The 15376-nt window shown below is 41.8% G+C and overlaps 1 protein-coding gene across 1 annotated transcript; it reads left to right on the forward strand.

Annotated features, from left to right (window-relative positions):
* The first annotated feature begins 6286 nt into the window (after positions 1 to 6286).
* LOC109264498 (high mobility group protein B3-like) lies at positions 6287 to 6881 on the forward strand. Its single transcript, XM_053910122.1, is given in 2 exon segments — positions 6287 to 6834; positions 6837 to 6881. Coding segments are annotated over 2 exon segments (567 nt in total). The 5' UTR covers positions 6287 to 6312.
* The last annotated feature ends 8495 nt before the right edge of the window (positions 6882 to 15376 follow it).

Genomic DNA, 15376 nt, shown 5'->3' on the forward strand with positions numbered 1-15376 from the left:
GTGGGGCATGTAGGAGAAGAGGGAAATCAAAGTATGCTGGGGGTAGAGGTAAAGATTCTGAATGACAAAACCCCAAAAGAGGAAAAACAAAACCAAGAATGTTTGATCAATTCAGGGGAGTAAAGGGGAGGAGAAAGAGTAACAGAAAACAAAATAAGATGGCAAGAATGAGATTAATCATTGGAAAGCATAATAAGGGGGAAAAAAAAGACAGTTTGTTAAAGACACAGAAAACATTTATACCAGGCAAATGCTAACAACTTTATCAGCCTGGGGGTCTCTAATGATGCTGTAGAAAGTGCGAGTGGAATGTCAACTACTGCCAGCATTCTGACTTTACCATATTTGTTGTCACAACACCTAGGTATATAAACAAAATATCAATAGGTGTAGTATCAAAATTGATGAGACACATGGTGCTATTTCACTCAATTTGGAATATTCTAAAGAACATGAAACATGCCAAAACACCAGAACCTCCATGTGGCTGGCTACATCTTCTTTCTGGCTTCTCCTGACAAAGAGGGGAGAACACAATGAGGACCACAAAAGGGCACTGTTACGGTTCCTCCCTCAGCATCCACTGGATGTGTGCGCCACACAGCCTGGAGATCTGACAGGAATCGTGGGTTTGTCTGAGAAGAACATCAGTGGTCAGGGAGGCCTCTTCGCGGTCCAGCCTGGGTGGTCCCTACACCAATGTTTGCAGCTTGCTGCCTGAGACCAGGAGGTGTCAACAGTGAGCTTTCGCGTTAATCACCAATATTTAAAACTTGGAAAATTCCACTTTAAAACCATGGCGTTCTGGCTTTTCTTGAGAAATCAGAGGAGATCCACCCAACATTGGGTCAACATTCCCACAAGGGGGCAGTCAGCTCCATTCAGGGAAAGGATACCCCCCCCCACCAGAGAAGGGGTGTGCACTCACCCATCTATCATCACCCCAAACTCCCTGTGGTCTCATAGTCAGGCCTGACAGCTACTGTGTGACTCAGGTCTCCAGTGAGTCCAGAATCCAAACCCAATGACTCTAAAGAACCCCCAGCCTTAGTTGTCTCATGGAGACAACAGACTTTCCAAATAGGAAGGGGTCATAGATACCCTATAGCCCAAGCTCCGTTTACCAACAAGGAAACAGAAGCCCCAAGAGAGAAGGGAATGTGCATGGTCTTACCATGCACAGCACCAAGAAGGGACAGAGCCCTGGTCTTCCCACCATAGCTCCATGTTCACTCCCCCTTTGAGTTAGCAACTGCCTTAGCTTGTCAACAAGCCTCTACAGCAACAGTCTACTTGCTACAGGCTTTTTATCACAAACGGAATTATCAGGATACACACTGGATCTGCTGACTTCCTTTCCTTTCCCCTAGATGAAGAGGGAAATCTATCTCAGGTGCTCTTAGTAATCATTAAAATTGCCCTGTTTCAGTGTTGGCAAGGATGCAGAGAAACCGAAGCCTTGTGGACTGCTTATAGGAATGTAAAATGGTGCAGCCGTTATGAAAAACAGTATGGTGGCTCCCCAAAAGTTGTAAAGAGAATTGCGGTATGGTCCAGGAATTCCACTTTAGGGTGTATACCCCAAAATTTGAAAACAGGGACCCAAACAGCTAGTTGTATGCTCATGTCCATAGCAGCATTATTCAGTCCAAAGGTAAAAGCAACCTAAGTGTCCATTGACATATGAATGAAAATATCACATATTACAAAATGTGATATATAATATACACACAATGGAATATTATTCAACTTTGAAAAGGAAGGAAATTCTGACATATGCCACAACATAGATGAATCTTGAAGACGTTATGCTAAGTGAAATAAGCCAGTCACAAAAGGACAAATGATGTATTATTCCACTCATACAAGGTACTCAGATTAGTCAAATTCATACAGAAGATAGAATGACAGTTTCCAGGGGCTGGGGGCAGGCGACCGTGGGGTTATTGCTTAGTCAGTAAACAATACCAGTTCCACAAAATGAAAGCGTTCTGCTGATGGGCAGTGGTGATAGCTGAACAGTGTGAATGTACTTAATGCCACTGAACTGTACACTTAAAAATGGTTAAAATGGTGGGGCACCTGGGTGGCTCAGTCGGTTGAGGGTCTGACTTCAGCCCAGGTCATGATCTCACAATTCCTAAGTTTGAACCCCTTATCGGGCTCTGTGCCGCCAGCACAGAGCCTGGATCCTGCTTCGGATTCTGTGTCTGTCTCTCTCTGCCCTTCCCCTGCTCTCTCAAAAAATCAGTATTAAAAGTATTTAAGAAATGGTTAAATGATAAATACTATGTACATTTTACCACAATTTAATTGCCTAGTTTTTTTTATTTTTTTAATTATTTGCCCAGTTTCTACACACAGGAGATGCTTGCTTTTAACTGCGTTTCCCCTTCTTTTAGGCACCATGAAGCACAAATTGTGCACTGTCCTCTAAAGGAGGATGCAAAAGGGATGGAGGAACATTCCAACCTACTGTGCACCAGGTGCTGATTGGACTAGGTGCATTCCATGAATAAATCCTTTCAAAACCCCTGGGGTCAGTTTGAGGGTCCTCATTTTACAGAGGACACCATTAAGGTCGCATGACCTACATAAGACTCAGTCAGGAGCAGGAAAGGAAGCACTACCCAGTGGTTAAAACACAGACTCCAGGGGCGATTGGGTGGCTCAGTTGGTTGAGCATCCGACTTCGGCTCAGGTCATTATCTCACAGTTTGCGGGTTCAAGCCCCACGTTGGGCTCTATGCTGACAGCTTGGAGCCTGCTTCTGATTCTGTGTCTCCCTCTCTCTCTGCTCCTCCCCTGCTCATGCTCTGTCTCTCTCTCTCTCTCAAAAAGAAATAAATGTTAAAAAAAATTTTTTTTTAAAGAACAGATACTCTAAAATTTTTTTAATGTTTATTTTTGAGACAGAGAGAAACAGAATGAACAGGGGAGGGTCAGAGAGAGGGGGAGACACAGAATCTGAAAGCTCGAACTCACAGACTGCGAGATCATGACCTGAGGTGAAGTCGGACACTTAACCAACCGAGCCACCCAGGCGCCCCTAGGACAGAGACTCTAAAGAAAGACTGTCTCACTTCAAATTCTCTTTCCCCCAGATAGTCTGTGGACTTGGACAAGTTGCTTAACTTTTCTGGGCATCAGTTACATCTAGTTGTGAAGATTACAGGAGTTCAAAGTGCTTAGAGCACATGGCTGATAGGAAGAACCATAGAATAATGCAGGGGGGTTAAGGGCACTGAACCCCATGCAGCTGAAAATCCATGTAGAACTTTTGACTTCCCAAAATCCTACTACTAATAGCCTACTGTTGATCAGAAGACTTGCCAATAACAAACAGCTAATTTTTGTATATTGTATTATATACAAATTCTTAAAAGCTAAAAAAAAATGTTATGCAAATCATAAGAAAATACACGGACAATACTGTACTTATTGAAAAAAAATCTACATATAAGGTGGACCCATGCAGTTTAATTCCATGTTGACCAAGGATCAATGGTATGTAAGCTTTTATTATTGATATGATCATTTTTGTTTTGTTGTCAGAGGTCTCTGATACACTTCCCCTAAAACAGAGCTATCTCTAAGAAAAAAAAAAAAAAAAACACTTATTCTATGCCTAAAATCTTAACTCTATACCTCAAAGCCTATTTGCCACATATGCAGAAACATGTATATTAAAGGAAACCGTAGGGGGATGTTATGACACACTGTCATGATGATGGCTTCAATGACATTCTTTGAAACCATCAGCTCAGCATACTGAGAAGGGACAAGAAGGTTCCAAGTGAATGTCCCCTGAGGACTTAGTTTAGAAAGGCTGATCACCAATCTCATTGGTGCTCTTCTCGTTTCTATCTTCCAAGCCTGTCTCCAGGTGTCCCTCTCCCATCATGACTGGCAGGACTACTCACATTTCCTGCCTCCTCCTCTCAATGCACCCTAAAGGGTGCATGCATCTTTTCCCAGACAACCTGGAGTCCACTTAGCCCTTTTCTCAAAGACAAGCTAGGCATTGATGCCCACTAAATTCTCCAGGCCATTCCCACTGCCACCCACTTACCCCCGTGTACTGCCTTCTCCCCTGATTTGCATTACCCTAGTAGCCAGCTCTGTACCTGATTGAACAAGTACCCAGGCAAGGCAGTTGTGCTGACCTGCCATCAAGTCAGAGCTCTGATTTGTGAAACAGAAAGACTGGGGACATGGATGACCCCACTCTTCCTGGAAGACAGGGATGGAGAGCCTACTCATTAAGCCTGCTATTCATCCCTAAAATGAACAGGTTTTCCTGTAGTGAGTTATAGACGTAAAAGGTTCCTCCTCCCACGGGCTCTGCAGATAGGAAGGCAAATATATAGAGCATGGCCCACTCTGGCCTGCTCCCCTCCTGATGTGTGCCTACAAATGCAGGCAAATGAAATCTGTCTGAACCCTATGAGTAATCTTGAGTGAGTCCTGTCTCTCTACCCTCAACCCAGTCTCATTCAAATTAAAAAGCCTCAGAAAACAAGAAGCAGTCCACCACAGAAAACAGCAGAGCTACCAAGCAGCAGCCAGAAGGTATTTACGTTCTCCATATCCAGAGTGTCTAGGCAGGGTACAGGTGTAGTAACATCTCTAATCCAGGTCACAGATTGGCTTGCAAATGTACTTTGTCACAGCTCTGCACATTTCCCCTGGAATTCAGAGCTATTTCTTTGTGTTCTTGCTGAGTGTTCACGCAGATATTGGCTCTATTACCTGGATTCCCAGTCAGACCCAGGCAGCCATGGCTGCAGTGTTTCTGCCTCAACAGGGAGGCAAAGCAGGTTGATGGCCACTTGCATTAATCATACCTATAACCTGATAGCCAGTTATAATCCTTCATATAATCCTTCGTTGGAGATGCCCCCAATCCAGCCTGATGTTCTACCTCTGGTTCCCTCTGCCAGAGCCTGCATGGCTGGGGTGGGATGGAAGTGATTTTCTCCCACTCATCAGCTTGACAGAAGTCAATCAGCTTCTTAGGAGAGGTCTAAGTATAGTAGTTTAAGCGAATTGTAGGACAACCTCCAGTATCTTTTCCAACCCCAAATCCAAGAGAATTACTCTGCCAGGAGTCCCCCTCCACTCTTTAATATTTCCAGATAATAGGAATTATATCAAACTTGGGAAGCCCACTCTGACCATAGCTAAGAGACAATGCACTTATTCCAATGTCCCATCACTTCTACTCTGATCATGTGCAAAATAACCATGAGGAAATATGAGTAAACAGAAATGAAAACACTGACCACAAAGTTTTATTTAGGAATAATGATGATCAAAAAAGGAAGGGAAAGTGAAGAAGCCCAACACCTGAAATGGATCTCCTATCAAAAATAACTTTTTTTTAGAAAGTTATATACAATTATGCATATCAGGTAACTAAGAACTAAGAACAGTATCATAAACCATAAAACTCAAAGAATTAGAAGCAATAAATAGCATTAGAGCTAAAGAAAAACAGATTATTGAACTAGACTATCCACTCAAATTGTGAGAGAAGAAAATATTAAGAGGAATATTTGATTTCTTGAATAACTATCACATAGGTCAGCTGGAATAGAATACTGAAAGATAGAATTGAAGAAAATGGCTATTGAATAAACATTGAAAATTAAAGTGATTTACTGGTTCTGGGTAAATTATGATACAGAAGTCAGCAGCAAAATATAGAATAATTACGTCCTTCTCTTAAGAAAAAGTGAATGAGCCAGTATTATAATATCGAGCCAAATTTTCATTTACATGCAACAGCGATGAAGGTATTCTTGACATGAAAAGCTGCATAACAATGAAGAGGTTATTCTCAGTAAAAGCCATAGTAACTAATACTCACTGAGCACAGCCCTATTGGCCCCAATCTGTGCCAGTCATTTCTCTATGACCCATCATGGACTAACCCGTTCTATCTTCACAATCTAGCAGGTAGGTACTATATTATTATTATTTGGGGCACACAGGTTAAATAATCCCCCCAGTGGGATACAGCAAGTTAGTGGTAGAGCCAGGATTTGAACCCAGTCATCAGATTCAAATTCCAAGGTCTGAACCACTGTCTGATGCTGAATCTGAAGGTGGACAGCATGACATCCAGCACAGTGGTTGTTATGGGTTCGGGTTGACCATCAGACCCAGGAGACACGATGGGCTTTCACCAAACACTAAACTGGAAAGTTTATCGAAGGACACGGGACAAGAAATGCAGCAGATACTCATCTTCAACTCACTGGAAGAAGGCCCAGCAGGCTGCCCAGACTAGCGAACAATACAGTCAGGATGGCTAAAGGTGATCCCAAGAGACCAACGGGCAAGATGTCTGCTTATGCCTTCTTTGTGCAGACATGCAGAGAAGAACATAAGAAAAACCCAGAGGTCTCTGTCAATTTTGCAGAATTTTCCAAGAAGTGCTCTGAGAGGTCGAAGACAATGTCTGGGAAAGAGAAGTCTAAATTTGATGAAATGGCAAAGGCAGACAAAGTGCGCTATGATCAGGAAATGAAGGATTATGGACCAGCTAAAGAAGGCAAGAAGAAGGACCCTAATGCCCCCAAAAGGCCACCATCTGGATTCTTCCTGTTCTGTTCAGAATTCTGCCCCAAGATCAAATCTACAAACCCTGGTATCTCCATTGGAGACGTGGCAAAGAAGCTGGGCAAGATGTGGAATGATTTAAGTGACGGTGAAAAGCAGCCTTACAACAACAAGGCAGCGAAGCTGAAGGATAAGTATGAGAAGGATGTCGCTGACTATAAGTCTAAAGGAAAGTTTGATGGCACAAAGGGTCCTGCAAAAGTTGCTGGGGAAAAAAGGTGGAAGATGAAGAGGGGGAGGGGAAGGAGGAATAAAAAAAACTGTTTATCTGTCTCCTTGTGAATACCTTCGAGTAGGGAGTGCCGTCATTGACACCTCTCTTATTTGAGGCGTGTCTGTTGCCCTCGTTAGGTTTAATTACACAATTGGGTCATGGTCATATTGTAGTCTCTTCAAAGTGCTCTAGAAATTGTCAGTGGTTTACATGAAGCAGCCATGGGGGTCTGGAGCACCCTGAAACTGTATCAAAGTTGTACGTATTTCCAAACATTTTTAAAATGAAAAGGCTCTCGTGTTCTCCTCACTCTGTGCACTTTGCTGTTGGCTTGACAAGGCATTTAAAGATGTTTCTGGCATTTTCTTTTTTGAATTTGTAAGGTGGTGTTAACTCTATGGTTATTGGCTAGAAATCCTGAGTTCTCAACTGTACATATCTATAGTTTGTTTAAAAAAAAAAAAAAAAAAAAAAAGGGACAGAACCACCAAGACAAAATCTTGATTGATGCTCCTTGCGTGGCTTGAGGCTGTGGGGAAGATGCCTTTTGGAGGGGCTGTAGCTCAGGGCGTGCAATGTGAGGCTGGGCCTGTGGACACTGCAGTGGGCATCTGTTTAGCTCCAGGTTGTCTTGTTTCTGTATATAGTGACCTAGCATTCTGCTGGCATTCTTAGCTGTGGAAAGGGGGGGGGGGGTCAGCTGGCATGAGAAGTGTTTGGATCTTTTTTTAGTTAAGTGCAGTAGTTTTAAACTGTTTTGAAACAAACTGTAGAACCCTTCATTGTCAGCAAAGCGAAGAGCCACTGCATCAGTGAGAGTACAAGAACCTTCTGTACTAAACACAATTTGCAACGTTCTGTTATATTTTTTTTTTGTATGTTTAGAATGCTGAAAGGTTTTTGAAGTTAAACAGTATTACATTTAAAAAAAAAAAAAAAAAAAAAAAGGCCCAGCAGCTATCTTCATGTCTCATTTACATGACACAAGTACCATTGCCCAAGACAATGGCTAAAAGCTGTGTAGAAGTTACCTTGACACAGAGCCGCAGCCTCAGTTTCTCACCCATCTTTCTACTCACCTAGGTCGAGGCCTGCATGCCAACTCACAGGCACAGTCACCCACAGCAGCAAAGGCAGCTACAACATTCCACATTTATCCTGTTTGGTTTTTAAGAGAATCATGCTCGGAGAAGACAAGCTCCGAGGTCATTCTCCCAGGCAGGCATAGACCCACCCAGGCCAGAGATGATCTCTTTGTTACAGCTAAGTACTTTGTATAAGGGAAATTGGAGTTTTTAGGTTTTTTTTACTTTTATTTGAGACAAAGATAGCATGAAGGGGGGAAGGGGCAGAGAGGGGTGGAAAAAGAATCCCAAGCAGACTCCACACTTTCAGTGTAGAGCCCAATACGGAGCTTGAACTCAACAAAACCGCAAGATCGTGACCTGAGTCGAAACCAAGAGTCGACACTTAACTAAGCCACCTAGGGGTCACAGGAATTTGGAGCTTCTTGTAGAATGCATAATTGCTCAGTTCATTGTTCTCACATCATATGAATCCAGTTTCGGCTTCAAATGTAAAAACAAATCCCAAAGAGAAGGAACAGGAAGAGTCAGGTGTCTATTCCAGTTATACAGACCAAATCCTTTCTCTAGGTAGCACTCCTTCTAATGGTACCATGGAGTTTTTTTGTTTTCTTTTAATTCTGTAACTAGCTGGAAAAGCATCAGTACCCGAAAAGGCTGAGGCTCCTGAGTCATTAGGCCAGTGAGAGAGACCAAAGCAGGCTGTGATGGAAACCAGCAGGCCAAGTCCAGGAACTCACCAGGAGACTAGTTCTGATTTGGGGAAACAAAGCACATACAAAAAAAAAAAAAAAAATACATACATATATATATATATATACATATATACATATATATATATACGTATATACATATATATATTATATATATGTATATACGTATATATATACATATATACATACATATATATATATATGTATATATATATATATATATATATATATTCATTCCACACACTACAAAGGCCTCCCTGAAAACTCAAGAGAAGTGATAAGACATGTTCTTAGAAAGTCAACAAGAGCTAATCAAAGGCTGACAGGCTTCTGAAAGGATCCCTGTGTTTATTTCCAAGGTGGTCTTTGAAGGTGTTTCAGAAGTCAAGGACACTAACAGGAAGAGTCAATACAAAGTTAACTGGAGTTAAAAAAGAACAAACAAAAAGGCCTGTTTTGTCTTCCCAGAGGTAAATGGGAAGGAACAGCATGAGAAGTGCTTAGGTCAGAACCCATTGCTACTGACCTGTTAGCTTCTGGGGCCAGGGCCACCCCTCTTCAAGGGACAATCCTAGATCAAGTATCAGTATATGGACTTTCAGCCTAGATATGGAGAAGTTCAAGGATGGCTGAATAGGTAAATCCATAGCATGCACCCACTCACAACCCTCTTGGGTCAAGCAAAGATACATGCTACTATGTCATTCTTTATAGCTGACATCAGCAAACTGGCCCATGGGCCAGACCCAGCCATCACCTGTTTTAGTAAAATTTTACTGGAAATACAGCCAAGGCTGACCTCATGAGCATGCAACCTGCAGTCACTGAGGAACCACACTTAGGGCCCCATATTTAGTTTAATGGGCCACTATAGACTTTTTTAAATTCTTAATTTTTAAACACAGAGCCACAAGTCTTGATAGTGTACTGGGCCCTACATACAATGTAGTGGGTACTGAACATAGCTATGTTTATGAATAGTCTATGGCTGCTTTTGTACCAAAAAGGCAGAGTTGAATAGTTCCAACAACCAAAGACATTATCTGGCCCTTTGCAGACAAAGTTTGCTGCTATTGCTTTATATGATACTACATTGTGCACACCCTATATAGAATAGAGAGGAGCACGGTTGTGCTGTAACAGAAACTGCAGGCTTGGATTAACACAACCTAGAGATAAGGTGGGCTCTGCCTTTGGTAGGCTCATTGGCCCTACTTTACCTCATTTCTCACCCTCAACTTCCTCACCGTTATGTAAAAGTTGTATCCTAGTATTACCAACATTTTAATCACAACTGTTCTTTGTGTAAGAGATCTTATACCTCTATAAAGAAAAATGATGTAATAAAAACTTAGAAACTTGTCACGAAGTGTGGAAAGTAAGAAAACCCAGCTGGTTGCTAGTCATTTGACACATCTTTGGAAACCCTATAGACTCACTGTGTCTTGGAACATCCTTCAGGAAGGAGGAGGATTAATTTATTGGCTGACTCCTTGCCATCTTCTGTTGAATGTTCTTACTGGTTAAAGCTACCCCCAAATGTGATTAACTTTCTCCCAAGTTGTATCACTCCACCCTCTGAGCAGCCAGCTGTGTATCAAGTCAAGCTGAACCTGACACTGGAGCTGCCATATCAACAATGGGAGAATGCTGAACGTCTGCTTCTGCCTCTAGGGCCTGAGCCCAGCTGGGACCTCAGGAAACAAGAAGCCAGAAGATAATTCACAATATTAATTCTTCTAATCCATGAAAACATATTTTCCATTTATTTGCATCTCCTTTAATTATTTTTATTTGCATCTTCTTTAGTTTTATTATTTTTGTAGGGTTTCTTTTAATCTCTTTTATAGTTTTCAGCATACTTTGTAGTTTTTATTCTTTTAACATTCATCTTTGAGAGACACAGAGTGTGGGTGGGAGAGGGGCAGAGATAGATGGAGACACAGAAACTGAAGCAGGCTCCAGGCTCTGAGCCATCAGCACAGAGCCCAATGTGGGGCTCAAGCTTAAAACTGTGAGACCATGACCTGAGCTGAATTCAGACATTTAACTGAGCTACACAGATGCCCCAATGTAGTTTTTGGTACAGAAGTCTTTTACCTCTTTGGTTAGGTTTATTGCTATTTTAATCTTTTTGATGCTATTATAAATGGAACTGTTCATTTCCTTTTGGGGTGGTTCATTATTAGTGTATAGAAACACAACTTATTTTTATATGTTGATTGTATGCCCTGCCATTTTATTCAAATAAATATTTTAAGGCTTTGCAGTCTATATGCAAGTCAAACAGTGTAATACACCACACCAACAGAATGAAGGCTAAAAAACACATGATCTTCTCAGTACACAAAAAGCACTTGACAAAATTCAACACCCTATCACGGTAAATAATGCTCAAAAAACTAGGTGTGAAATATACCACAACATATTTAAAAAAAAAAAAAAAAGCTATGTATGACAAGCCCACAGCTAACATCCTACTCAATCATGAAAAATTCAAAGTTTTTCCCTCATGACTGGGTACAAGGCAAGAAAGCTCACTCCTGTCACTTCTATTCAAAATAGTACTGGAAATCCTAGCCAAAGCAATTAGGCAAGAAAAATGAATCCAGATCAGTAAATGATCTATTAGCAGATGATATAATCCTATAGAGAGAAACCCTAATTGACTTGTTATTTATTTTGAGAGCACATGCGAGTTGGGGAAAAGCAAGGAGGGAGGGACAGAATTCCAAGCTCTGACAACGTGCAGCCACATGCAGGGCTCGACCCCACAAACCACGAGATCATGACCTGACCTAAAACCAAGAATCGGATACACTCAACCCAGTGAGTCACCCAGGTGCTCTGCTAATTAACTTTTAATCATGAAAAGGTAACCTCTCAAATTTTAACAGTTGGAACTTCAAAGACCCACTGTATATTCTATCTTTTAAATTAAAGAAAAAGAAAAGTTTTGTAGTTCCCTTTAGTGACATCTTAATACCTCTTTTCTCTGCTTAAACTCTTAAATGCTTCTTACAGTCCTAGGGGAAAAACGGACATATGAATACAAACTGTCTGCAATTAGATCTGCTTATCAACAGGGGATTTGAGAACCAAGTGACCAGAGTATTTCAGGAAGACACACAACATGCTTTCCCAAGATGGATGGCCCCAGAGCATTCCCTCCCCACACCCCCACCACACCTGTACCCTATGTACACAATGCCTAGAAGCCAGACAAGAAGTTGGATTTGTGCCAAATTGAGAATAACCAAAGTATACTGGGGCTTCTGGAAGTAGAAACTGGGTACATGTAGAAATGCTGGAGGAAAAAGTAGGCTTTTCCAAAAGTATGCTTTTGGTAACATGCTGCATTATTACCAAATAACAAAGTTCTAAAATGGCTTTGGTATGTGATTCAAAAAGCTCAGTTAAAAGGGTGGATCCCTAGGTATTCCACCCATGACAGCCGGCCCATTTCACTGGAAACTTAAGCTCAAGGAGTCTTAAATTTTGACTATTGTTCAAACAAAATTTGTTTTATAGCAGGGTGAAGTTTCATCTGAACTGTTAATTCTACCTGAAACCCATCAACATTTCCCTCCCCCATGATATTTACAACTTGGGAATGAAACAATGTAAGGCAGGAAGTCAGCAAACTTTTTCCGTAAAGGACCAGATAGTAATACCTTAGGCTTTGCAGGCTATAAGGTGTCTGTTGGAATTACTCAGTTCTGTCCGGGTAGCATGAAAACAGCTATAGCCAATGTGTAGATGAATGAGGTTGGCTATAGACCAATAAAACTAAGTTTTACTTTAAAAACCAAGTAGCTACCAGGATTTGGACCATGGGGCATAGTTTGCAGACCCTCACTATAAGTAAGTGAGAAACCTCAATCTTAGCACTGCCTTCTTGGAAGGCCTAACTATCCTAGCCTTAATTGCAAATGTGGCAAAATTTCTCATCCAAAAGATGTGCTGCCCCACTTGGTCCCGAGTGCCCTCTTCTTCTTTTCCTATATAAGTTCTTTGTGCTATCAATCTGAACTCATCAAGCAAAAGTGTGCTATCCCCAGGCTAATAGCTGCCCCATTTCTGACAGTGGGTAGTCAAGCCTGCTCTGGTCTAGCAGCCAGCTCTCCCATTTCCGGCAATGACTGATAATAGGAGGGAGCCTTTGCACAAAGAGAGCTGGCTCAGCAAGCTCGGGAGAAAATGATTTTCTCTTTCAGTAGGAAAAAAAAAAAAAAAAAAAAAAAAAGGTTAAAAATGCCAATGTTGTGTTTGCACTATAATTATTCTATTAATCCTGACCTTGAAAACTGAAAATCAACTACCATATAATCATAGCATAATTGTCTGGTAATATCTGTTCTTGAAACTACAACACTGGAATCCATTCTCAGAGCTGGAATTCACACAGTAATTAATCTTAAACTCTTGGAAAAACTCAGACACAGCAAAATATACGTTCCTTAGTCAACTCTGGATGAAGATACTGTACATTATTAAAGTGTCTGATGTATTTGGGCCACAGAAGGTTTACAGTGAAGGAAAGTAAATATGTACTTTTAGATGTGTTTATAACAGGCAACATTTCCTGACAGCTATAAAGCTGGTAAGGCAGAACTTAGATAAAAGCCCTGTTTTGTCTCTTGTGGGCACCAAATTAATCAATCTAATAAGTATAAAGGAGCCAATCAGATAATTAGTCATCTGTAACAATACTGGAAGGCTTTATGGAGACCACAAACAGTACCAGTTAACCCATGACATGACTTACATGCAATTGACTTGAAGAGAAGAGCCAATGAGTGGTATCTTATTCAGGAGCTCAGTCAGTTAAAAAGACAGACTTTAAAAGGTATGAGGGGTGGGGAAGGAGGAGTAAAGTGAAGGTATAGAGGAAAGAGATATACTCAGCCAGGAAACTGGTACAGCAGTTGTAATCATGGTCTCACAGCTAGTCTAGCCAAACCTATTTCCTAGCTTCCTTCCAACTTTTATTCCAAGTCACAGATCCCTACAAACCTTTAAGTCATGAAATATTAGGACATTACCTTAAACATTGTCTCTGGGGAAGAGGAATGTTACATTTCTGAGCCTGCTTTGTTCTACTTTTCCCTGACACCCAGGAAGAGGGACAGTCTGTTCAGAGACTCCTCAGGCAACTAAAAAGCCAAGAATCCAAACTCCACTAATGCTCACGTTCTGTTTACTAAGTGCTCTGCCTCTCTGGCCAAACTGAACAGAAATGAATGCTGCACTCAGTCCCAGCATTCTGCCCGTCTGACAAGAGCAGCCAGGAAGACCTTCCACCAGCCTCACAAACTCTTCATGAAGGCATTTCATTAATATTTCCTGACATCCCCTCTGGGGTTTTACACTCAGATATCTCCCTGGCAGCCAGTTCTGGAACATCTGAGGGGGCTCTGTTGCTGGGCCCCTGTGAATGGGCAGACCAGGGGATTTGTAGCCATACATTTAAATAGCTTATTTATCTGTGCATGTTCCCCATTAATTACTCCTGCCTTCAATTGGATTTGTGCTTAGTATTTTTTTCCTTACACAGATAATACAGATAAAAGCTGATGGGCTGTACACTGGCCCTGGGCTGGACAACTGCAAAGCCTTGATGCATTGATGCTGATACGTGCAGAGGAAAGGGATGCCACGGATCACAGCTGGTGGGCTTCTGTGTTCCAGAGCAGGAAGCCTGGTCTACCATTCATGCATATTCCTTTCCACTTCTGATTTTTTCAGTGACAGCCAGTAAGACCTACCGACCAAAGGATAACCCTCCAGAATCTTGCTTAATGATCTGTCATGAGGGACACAGGGTAACTCTTTTCTGTTACTTTCTCTTTAGGTTCCCTGACCCTTAAATGGTTGAAGACACTATCAGAGCATTTCACCAGCCCTGGAATTTTGCTGCCTGCATGCACTGTAAGCACTTAGAAGAGTTAGCAAGTATTTTCCATTGAGAGGACTTACACAAAACAAAACAGGAGTTTGTATTTAGCAGGAAACCTTTTTCTCCTTCATGCCATGTCCTGGTTCTACAAAGTTTTAGAGTTTCTATTCTATCTGTTCAGTGTTTGGCCAGCCAGCCCATATCTGTCTGCCTTGCTCACCATATCTATTCACCCGACAGGTGCAGACCAACTCCCCCAAGAGAACATTTTGGCCAGGACATCGTCAGTGTTCTAATCACCAGTGGCAATGCCAGGCTACCAAAGAGTGCAAATCATCAGGGGAGAGTCCACATAATGGCTCTGCACATTCAGCTTGGACTTACAAGCTGCTGTAGGTAGCTTTTATGAATACTGGGGGACAATGCTGAAATTAACAGTAAGCTTTGGCCTGATATCACGGTCACATTGCATTAAAGACAGCTCTGGCTTGCCATTCAGTCTGAGCTGCAAACACCTCCTTTCTGCCACTCACAGATCTGATGCTGTTGACTGACTTTGCTTGCACAGAGAATTCAAGGATGACACAGCTGTCTACATAGCAGTGTCCTAGTGAACTTTGAAGTTCAGTGTGAAAGGGAGATCTCTCCACTGGCATCACCTTGGAATAAACTGGTTCTTCATTCAATGTTATCAGTGCTAAAGAAGGCAGTGCCTCCAACAGATCATGTTCCTATCCTCCCCTCATCCTTTTGACAAACTTACCCCTCTTCCTGTGTTCTTTGCCTTAGTAAAGGGCACCACTAACCCCTCAGTTGTCCAAACTAGAAACCGGGGGGC

The sequence above is a fragment of the Panthera pardus genome, unplaced genomic scaffold (genome assembly GCF_024362965.1).
Source record: "Panthera pardus isolate Hobbes unplaced genomic scaffold, ASM2436296v1 HiC_scaffold_22, whole genome shotgun sequence".
Lineage (NCBI taxonomy): Eukaryota > Metazoa > Chordata > Mammalia > Carnivora > Felidae > Panthera > Panthera pardus.